At 40.1% G+C, this 10365-nt stretch overlaps 1 protein-coding gene across 1 annotated transcript; it reads left to right on the forward strand.

Moving 5' to 3' along the window:
• The first annotated feature begins 659 nt into the window (after positions 1 to 659).
• On the forward strand, positions 660 to 2722 carry LOC122037477 (histone-lysine N-methyltransferase TRX1-like). The gene is made up of 4 exons (XM_042596975.1): positions 660 to 731; positions 1155 to 1298; positions 2242 to 2365; positions 2593 to 2722. Exons 2-4 carry the CDS (start codon positions 1157 to 1159, stop codon positions 2720 to 2722), a joined length of 396 nt encoding a protein of 131 aa, XP_042452909.1. The 5' UTR covers positions 660 to 731; positions 1155 to 1156.
• The last annotated feature ends 7643 nt before the right edge of the window (positions 2723 to 10365 follow it).

Below are 10365 nucleotides of genomic sequence, written 5' to 3' on the forward strand. Positions count from 1 at the left end.
GAAGGCTTTGGATTGTTCTCGTAGGGCTAGTTTCGGATTTCATTGCAAGTATTTATTTAGGTACATAATTCGGTTGTTTCCTTTCAAATATTGATACATGTTAGGTGCTGAATTTCCATTTCTTATCGCTCTCTTTCATGGATGAATGTTTCTGTGGTTTGCACCTTGTGATGGGAATTCGAAGGGTATTCTTCTAGTTTGATAACTGCTATTGGTGCTGAATTCTTTTCCTTTAGCTCTCATTTATGTATTGCAAGCTTTTAGTTTTTATTATCTTTGTTATTGAGGATTTGATTCTAGTGTTGCTTTGCACTTACTTCTGTTATGTATGCATGGCTAGCTTAAATGTTGGGTCAGTTTGTTGATGTAGCTTTGTTAAGTAAATTTGAAAGATGATGACTAATATTGGAAGCTAAGTTAGTTCATGCTACTGGCAAGGGAATGTTTGAACAGAACTTGGTAGAATGGAATTGAAAGATGCTGAGTAATTGGAAGCTAAGTTAGGTGCTTCCTCTGTTCTTGTAGGTTGGAAATTGAAGGTGTAGATCCACATGCATTGATTGGGTTGGAATGCAAGGCAAGTAATTCCCATGACTGTCTGAGTATCCGACTAAATGATTTTCTGTGGATATCAGCTTTTAACTGAGCCTTTTCAGGTTCTCTGGCCTATAGATGATGATTGGTACAAGGGTTCCATCACGGAGTACAATTCAGACACCAAGCATCATAGAGTATGTATTGAATTTTGTCTGGTCAATCGTTCATTAATCTCCTAACACCTCTCAAAAACCATCAGTTTGGAAGCTTCACCTTTTGCTTGCTATACATCTTTTCTCTTGTTTAGTTCTTTCGTGGTATTCCGTTAAATGAAATAAGGAGCCTGTGATATGTTCTAGTTCGCTTATGGAAGTTTGAAAGCTCATTTGCTTATATTCTTTCATTCTTCTGATTTTCTTTTTTTCATGATTAGTTGTTGATATGTTAACAGTTAATATGTATTTTCCTACGTATCCCTAAATCGTTACTCAATACACATTATGCCTTATCTTTTAACTCAAACAAACTCAACTTAGTGCAGGTTAAATATGTGGATGATGATGTCGAGCATTTGATTCTCTCAAATGAAAAAATAAAGTTTTATTTATCTTGTGTAGAAATGAAGGATTTATATTGGAAATGTGGTGTCCCCAACTTAGAGAAGAAAGGCCTCAATTACAATGAATTGCTGGCTTTAGCACTTAACTTTCATGATTGTCAAGGTCTTGAACCAGGTGAACTTGTATGGGCAAAACTTACAGGTATGTGTAAATTTATGGTGTAGTTATCTTATATGTTTCTTGCTGATGACAAATTAGGTATTTTTATATACAGTAAATTGATTGAACTTTGAAAATATTTTCTTTATGATTATCTTCATAATTATTTAAAATGTTAGTATTGTAGATGTTGGGATTAAATTTGATGAAAGTTCTCGACACTATTTGAAGATTTAATATGATAGTAATGTAAATTTATTATTTAATACTTTACTTTGTTGCATTACATGCTTTGTAGCTAGTGGCTACAACCATGAAAATTGTGTAAAAACTTAATATATCCTCAATTTATCTTGAGACTGAATATTGCAAGATCCATCAAGATGCTGCAAGATCCATCAACATAGTCTTTTTGTGTTATTCTCTTGCTCTCACCCTATGACCATCTGTTCTCAAATCTATCTTTGACATTATTTATTAAATCCACATTTTGGTGCTAGTAATATTTAGTTGAAATAATGTACTAAAAAAGGACCAGTTGCCATGAAGGCACAACATTGAGTATTTCATTCTTGTTTTATAATAGGAATTTCTAACATGATTGAATATGCTATTCTTATAATGTAGTTTCATGGAGGAAGCTAGACTATAATAAATATGTGTGATTACTTCATATTTATCTTAGTCACCTGTGCTTGAACATTTTAAATCTGCCACTGGTAGGATTTGGATATGTTTGCTCAAACTGGAGCACAATACAGATATGCTTTTGCGTTAATGAATTATGAGGCCAACTTTTTTCTTGATCTAAGTAGCTTCTAATACATTGCTTCACATTTGATTGCTAGATTGAAATACCAACAGTTGGGACTACTATCATGAATATCATAATTTTGTATTTGTCTTTGCTAGATGGGCTACAGATGTTTGGTACTTGCATAGTCTTCTAAAGAATCTTCTTATTTATATACATTCTCACTGACAGGGCATGCTATGTGGCCAGCAGTTGTTGTTAGTGAATCAAATTTTGGTCCTAAGAATGCTTTGAAGCCCTCCCGGACAAATGAATCTATCCTTGTACAGTTTTTTGGGACTCATGATTTTGCAAGGTTGAGTTCTTATTTAAGAGCTATTGTATTTTACATTATCTCATCAAAGCCATTTTCTCTACTTTTTTTAAAAATCTTTGGATTGGATACTGAAGATTTCGGATCTTAGAATAAAAGAGGAGCCTTACATGAAAATTGTGCTTCTTTCATAAACCAATATGCGATTATGGATTTGTTATTTTGAATTGTAAGACTATTAAAGGTTATTTTTAATAATTGTTTTACAGGATCAAGTTGAAACAGGCTATTCCGTTTCTCAATGGCCTCTTTTCCTCTTTGCATCTGAAGTGCAAGAAGGCAAGATTTTGTCGAAGCTTGGATGAAGCAAAAAATGTATGTGCTTTCTTTGATATGTGATTTTCCATTCTTTCCTTTCAAAGTTAAAAAAATCATACAGCCAATTGCCTGTTGCATCTAGTTTCAGCACTCTCTAAGTTGCTATGTTTCTTTGAACTTCATATAATCCTGCCATTGTTTTGTTGCCATGTTTTTTCTTTCATGTAAGCAAGTTCACTGTATGAAAGTGCATATATACATCTGGCTAATAGCGTGTAGTACACCTATATAATCTTTTCTCTTTATTACTTGTTTGAAGTTGAAAATGACAAGATGCCATAAACGAAATATCTTTTAATGTCATCAGAGCTGCAACTGCTCTATTTGGTTATTGTTTCAAATCCATGAAGGTATGACCATCACAAATAGCTACATAGTGGTATTTGGAAGTACTTTGCTAAAGATGTGCAATAATTGTTCCATGTACAAGCTAACATATGGTGCAATGCATTATTTTCTGATGCGTTTTCGATAGCCAGGACCTTTGTTTAATGTTTTCTTTGTCTATACAATGAAGAAAAATGTAAGGTGTTTTTTATAAAGCATCAACTTGCAATGGGGGGACTAAACTGATGTGCTATTAATGCATTATCAAACAAGATTATCGCATCTATGGAAGTTGTGGGCTGGTGTTGTAGGTGGGGAGGAGCACCTTTTTAATTTGATACAAGCTTTTGTTAAATATGTTTTTCATTAAATATTGAAATATGTTGATAGAATATAATTTGGTGGTTCATTGAAGGTTGCTATTGAAGGTTGGAGCAAATATCTTTTGTCGCTTGAAGCAAATGCCTTTTGTCGTTTGGAGCACATGCCTTTTGATGTTTTTTTGGTGGAGAAAATTTGTTATTGAAGGTTGTATATATTTTGGAGATTGAAGAAAATATTGTGTTTGTGTTATAGTGTGGAGTTAAATGTTATATGTTATGAATATTTTGAAATGAAATACAAATTGTATGTGTTGATTTGGTAATCCAATTTATATTTATGTGTTATGGAAATAAATTAGGTTTGTGAAATAAAATATGAATATTGTCAATTGATTTAATTTGAACATTTGAAAATAAGATTTTTTTTCTATAAAATTGGTAATTCAATAATAGCAGCGGTTTTAATCGTTCTTATAGTTAGACCTCTAGAATCGGTTACAACCGCTTCTAAAGGGCAGTTTTTTAGATTGAAAAATTCTATAAAGGCGGTCATTAATCACTTTTATAGGTATGTATCAGGATCTGTTATTAACCGCTTCTATAGGTATCCATCAGGATCGGTCATTCACCGCTTCTATAGGTATGTTTTAGGATCGGTCATTAACCGCTTCTATAGGTATCCATCAGGATCGGTCATTAACCGCTTCTATAGGTACCCATTAGAATCGGCTCTTAGTCCTGAACCACCGGTTAACTTTACCGCATCTGTTGGCTTTAGCGTCGCCAACATCCACAACGGTTTTGAACCGGTGCAATAGATTTAGCAGCGGTTGAAAACCGTTGCTATAGGTATCTTAAAACCGCTTCTAAAAGTTTATTTTTTTGTAGTGGAAAGAAGACGTAATTAACTGGACATGATAAAATGAAAAGGACTGATTTTTTTTTTTTTTTGACTAAGTCCAAGCTAAGGACAAAAACATTTAAGGATGGAGATCTTTAGGCGAATAACAGATTTTGAATTAACGTCCTTATGAAATGCAAACTAATATTGATCAAAATAATTTTATATTGGCCGGTATAACTTTGGTTATGCTAGGTAAGTATAATATTGATTTCAATCAACGAAACAATATTGGCTGGCATAATATTAGCTATAATATAGAAGTATTCCAACAGTTAAGATAGCCTCAGCCATGATAAATGACACGTAGGATATACAGAGGGGTAATGAATACAACATCACATTTATTCTTGTAAATTACAGAAGGACTCAATAGAATCACTTAATTCAATACATAAGTTTGTTTTTACACTTAGAATCTGATCAAGTACATAACATTACATTTCCCCTCAGAACAGTAAGCCTCAGATAGATAACAAAGTTTACAAATACAAGCTCTTGAAACGCTTAGAAAATTTCAATCCCACTGGATTCAAACTTACCATGGAGCAGAGATGGAAACATTTTACCTCGCCCAGGCTTGTCAAGGTGCATAAGTGGCAATATTTTGCCTGGGACGAAGAAAGCAACAAAGTAGAAAAACTCAAGGGCAGGGGGAAGGAGAAAAATCCATGCAGACCATAATGGAAAAGTAAATGTAAAAGCCACTTCCCCTCTCAAGCCCTAGAGTTCTGCAACTAGAGCAACCAAGCATAGCCCAAGGGTAACATGTGTTGTGCCCTTCACACAACATCCATGGGTTATTTAGTTGCCCCTCCATGAGTAGTGAAAATCTCTCTGAAGTTTCTTGAGTCCTTCAGAGCATCGACATCTTTGGATGAAAAGTCTGGACTGTGAAACTTCATCTCTTAAGACAATCCCTTGAACCCTAGAGGTAGCCGGAGCAAAAATCCCAATAAACTCATATATAGATCTCACCTTGTCTGACAAAAGTCGCCCCCAAAGAGGAGGATCCGAGACCATAACCTTAGCAGTGAAAGGTGGCAAGGAAGGAAAAGAATTGAGATGGGTGGTGGATGAAGAGAAGGTTGTAACCTTATTTAAAGGATCAAAAGGCTTACGGGATCACTATACTTGGTTTAGTGAGACAGTTGTACACAAAATCTGTGAGGTCATTTCAATATCTGGGGCAGAGTCACGGGTAGGAAAAGAAAAAACCAGACTTATGTCTAGTCAGTCATCTACACCTCCTTCGACTAGACTTGAAGGGAAGGCTAGTGATATGGGTTAGGTTTCGTGGGTCCCCGATAAGGAAAGGAAAGGAGGTAATAAAACCAAGGAGATAGGCTGATATCGGCCGGGATATACCTCGAAGGAGGTATGCTAATATCGGCCGGAATACGCCTTAAAGGAGATAGGCTAATATCGTCCGGGATATACCTCGAAAGAGGTATGCTAATCTCGGCCGGAATATGCCCTAAAGGAGATAGGCTAATATCGGTCGGGACATGCCTCGAAGGAGGTATGCTAATCTCGGCCGGAATACGCCCTAAAGGAGATAGGCTAATATCGTCTGGGATATACCTCGAAGGAGGTATGCTAATCTCGGCCGGAATATGCCCTAAAGGAGATAAGCTAATATCGGCCGGGACATGCCTCAAAGGAGGCAGGACAACATCGATAGAGACATACTCTTAGAAGAGAAGACCAATATCGGTCGGGATATGCCCCCAATAAAAGGAGGTAGGCCAATATCGGTCAGGATATGCCTCCAAGGAAAGAAGGTAGGCTAATATCGGTCGGGACATGCCTCAAAGGAGATAGGCCAATATTGATCGAGACATACTCTTAGAAGAGAAGACCAATATCGGTCGGGATATGCCTCCAAGGAGGTAGGCTAATATCGGCCGGGATATACCTCCAAGGGAGGTAAGTTTGTATCGACCGAAATATACTTCCCAGGAGGAAGATTCGCATTAATTGGCATATACCTCAAAGGAGGTAGGCTAATATCGGCTGGGATATACATCCAAGGGAGGTAAGTTTATATCGACCGAAATATACTTCCCAGGAGGAAAGCCAAGACTGGTCGGTTGACCAGTACCTTGGAAAGATACTTGATAAAATATAGCCTAAGGTAAAGTAACATAGAAGGTCGTCGATAGAAGTCTCTAGTCATGATTAACTTTGACTGATGCAAGGAACATTGGTACATTAAGTTATCCATGATATAATAAAAGCAAGAAGGGCGGGAAGAAACGACAGAAATACTTTAAAGGAACTCGTGAAGTAGGATAGAGGTAAATATTTCAAATAAGATAATTAATAAAGATATTTGCAATATGTGACTCTATGACAGGTGTTATATATTTTGACGAGAAATGTGTTTTTAGATTATTTTGCAAGTGCTAAACGACAAAGAAGGTACATCTGGGGTATAAGAAAGATTCCTTAAAAGTCATTCACCACAAGTACACAGCTGACGCCATCTCATAACAAACTCTAACAAACCGGGGTCCACTTCATGACTACGGAGGTTATATGAAGTGGTATAAAAAGGGGAATCCTCTCCTTTGGCTAGGTAAGTTCACATCATTGTGCACATTCATAACCCTATTTTCCGACTACTGTTCATCTTATTCTTCCTTCTTCCACACCGAGAGGGATCACTAACTTGAGCGTCGGAGGGCCTAGCCAGGGATTCCCACCCCGGTCTTAGGTCACTGACGATAGTGTTGGCTGATCTCTTGTGCGCAGGAGGTCTCGGAAGCTCTGAAGCTGGGTCGTTCTTCGATTGGATTTCTTTCTTGGCATCAGATCTTCGTGCGAGGAAGGCATTCAGTGACTCTATTCTCCCCGATCCGCTTTGGGTTTCTCGAATCGGCATTCTCTAGGCATTATTCTTCGCTAGCAGCACTATTCTTCTACATCCACAGTGGGTTTCTTCTTCCGGATCTCCGTCTTGCCCAACTTCTCAGACAGGATCAATATCCTTGTTTGATGAATGCCAAAGGGGGAGGGATAGGTGGTTAAGTTAGAAAAACAAAATTAAAAACTAACTTAAAACTCATGCTAGAACAAAATGCTTAATTTTTCTCTCACATATTTTTACTAACTTAACCAGGTTGTCATTCCATCAAAAAGGGAGAGATTGTTCGTGTGGTTAGCACTAACAGTCTAACTCAGGTTTTGATGAATGAAAAATCGGGTTAAGTTAGGTTTGTCGTGATCTAACACTCTGACTGAGTGTGCAGACGAAGCCCAGACAGGTCGACGGGCTGACCGGATGTCTGGCACGAAGTCCAAGCGGGTCGACGGACTGACCGGACGCTTGGCGAGAAGTCCAACTAGGTCGACGGGCTGATCGGATAGCTGGCGGGAAGTCCAGACGGGTCGAAGGGCTGACCAGACGTCTGGCAGGTGAGTAAAGGTAAGTCACTAGAAGGGAGTGACTGTGAGGACACGTTCCTAGGAAGGGAATATTAGGCGTCGATCCGGCTTAGACCCATTTCGGATCTCTAAGTTGAGATCGTGACTAGATTCCGGTCTCGGAAAGACGAAATCTAAGTCATACTTTTTATGTCAAACTTATAAACTGTACTAACACTCTGTTTTGCAGGATATACATTATTTATTTACCTTGGACTAACCTTGTCTTGCAGGAAAGCTGGTTTCTGGAGAAAGGGATCCGGGCGCCCGGGAGGCGATTTTTATCCAGATCGCGCGTCGCCACGTGGAGCTCGCTGGTTGGACCTGCCACGTCTCACCAGGGTGCCCGGAAGGGATCCGGGGCGCCCCGAGCCTCATATAAAAGGAGGGTCAGGGGGGAGCTTTAGATACAACTGAAAAAGAGAGATCTTATACTGCTTGCTCTGCTGCTCTGCGCTCCTGCGACGCTAACAAAGCTCCGACAACGCACTCTTTCTTCTTTGGTTAATTTTCTTGTCGATATCGCTTTAATTTTCATTAGCATTTCAGCACTTAGTTTGTAATAATTTTTTGAACTGCTAGTGATTGCCCACCGAAAGCACCCTTGTGTGCGGGCCTTGGAGTAGGAGTCGACACAGGCTCCGAACCAAGTAAAATTGGTTTGTGTTAGCGTTGTTTTTCTATTTTCGCTGTGCGTAACTCTTTTCAAACGAATTCTTTAATCGATATTCACCCCCCCCCCCCCCTCTATCGAAACATCACAATCCAACAAGTGGTATCAGAGTAGGTACCGCTCTGATTTGGTGCAACCACCAATCAGACAAGGGGGGAAATTTTCTTTTGTTTTTTTTTTTCTTTCGCTTTCAGTCTTACGTTTAATTCCAAACTGATACTATTATCTTCTTGGAAAGTTTTCTCGTTGCAATTAAATCTAAATTGGTGCAACACCAATTTAGTTCTTTTATTATCTTTTAATTCTTCCCGCACTGCTAATCCAAGACCAAGTCTTGGGAATTTAGTCTCTCTAATGCTTGTTGGAGGATGACATTTTATCAAAGAAGACTAAGCCCAGTCAAGCTTAGAAGAGAAAAGTCCCGACTCAGATAATTTCGGATAATAAAAGTAATGGAAGAACCGAGGAGTCAATGGAATGTGGTGCAGGTGGAACAAGACGATGACCTCGTACAGCAGCCGAAAGAAGTTCGGCACTAATTGCTTAAGTAAAATATGGAAATATACACACCGCGGTGAAAAAATGATAGACAGGGGACCGCAGACCGACGGTGAACTGGTCCCTAAAGAAACATAAAAACCTGGCGGTGGTTTATATGGCCGGTCAAAAGTAGAAGGAAGAGTAATTTGGTAGCCAAAGGGAAACTCATAAGCGGATTTCAGACTCTCAGTGTCACCCCCGTCGAACCTGGACTCGGTGGAAGTATACCAAAGTCTAGGGACAGGAACTAGGGGCTGCAAGGAACCGGCCATCAAAGACAGACTCGACAAAGGACAACGAACAGATTGGAACAAGAAAAAAAAAGAGCATACAGGGAAGTTCGGCGAAGAAGAAGAGAAAACGAAGCGTCGCAAAGGAGCTCAAAGATGAAGACACGGGAAATGAAGGCGACGACGACGCACGCGAGGTTTATAAAGCCTCGCGGAAAATCATCCTATACCGTCTAATCCAGGGTTGAGAAAAACTAAGTGAAGATCAGGCCGTCAAATTCAAAAAGCATCTGTCGCGTTGCCAACGGATATCCGCTTGTCACGTCAAACGTGCGGCGGCAGAAAGGATGACATGTGGCGCTCAATCACCGGACAACATTAATGAGGCTTAATTAAAATGTATGGTCGTGTGCTCGACCATAATGATTAGATATTTGCACAGTCAGGGCGCTCAACTGAGCGGCAAAGGCGTGGGAGCCATCAAAGATTCTACTGGTCCAGTCAGTTGGACTTGCAGCCTCCTTTGACTAGACTTGAGGAGGAGGCTTATGATGCAGTGATGGAGGGAGGCCTACCTGGTACAGGGTCAATGGCCAGGGTGGGGGTCAAAGTCAAGGTGATAAACGTCGGGGTGCCAAAAGGCTGAACGGAGGACAATAGCAATGACCGGTAAGGCAGTCAGGCCCCCACCGGCGGGAGACGAGTCCGGGCAGACCTCCAGTCTAGCTCGGGATGATGTGTAAGACAATCGACTCTCGATACAAGGCAGCAGGACGTCGAGGGAGACCGGATAGCTTGCCCAAACGGGGAAAGACATATGCTGCACAGTCATCGCATAGAAGATCCACTGCGGTTGACAGAACGGAGGGTTCCCGGTCGATCGGATACCCCGCTCAGCTAAGCAGCGGGACCTGGTCGCGAACGGAGCAGAGTCCCGGCCGAGTGGCTACCTCGCTCGGCCTAGCAATGGGATCACTGTAGAATCTTTCGACATCCTTTTGGGAGGTAGTGTCGCTAACACGAGGCATGGTCAACAAGCGGATCGTACGGTGGAAACTTCTACTGTCTTGCCAGGGATATACATGCCCTGCTAAGGTATTGTGTCAGAGGTACTTTTCTGATAGACTCTTTCCTAGGACACATTGGAGAGTGTGCTCATGAGAAAAGTACCCTGCTAAGGTATCATGCCTCGAGAAGTGCGCACATTGCCCACCAGGGCTCTATATAAAGGGGGGTCCGTC

This window comes from Zingiber officinale, unplaced genomic scaffold (assembly GCF_018446385.1).
Source record: "Zingiber officinale cultivar Zhangliang unplaced genomic scaffold, Zo_v1.1 ctg51, whole genome shotgun sequence".
NCBI lineage: Eukaryota > Viridiplantae > Streptophyta > Magnoliopsida > Zingiberales > Zingiberaceae > Zingiber > Zingiber officinale.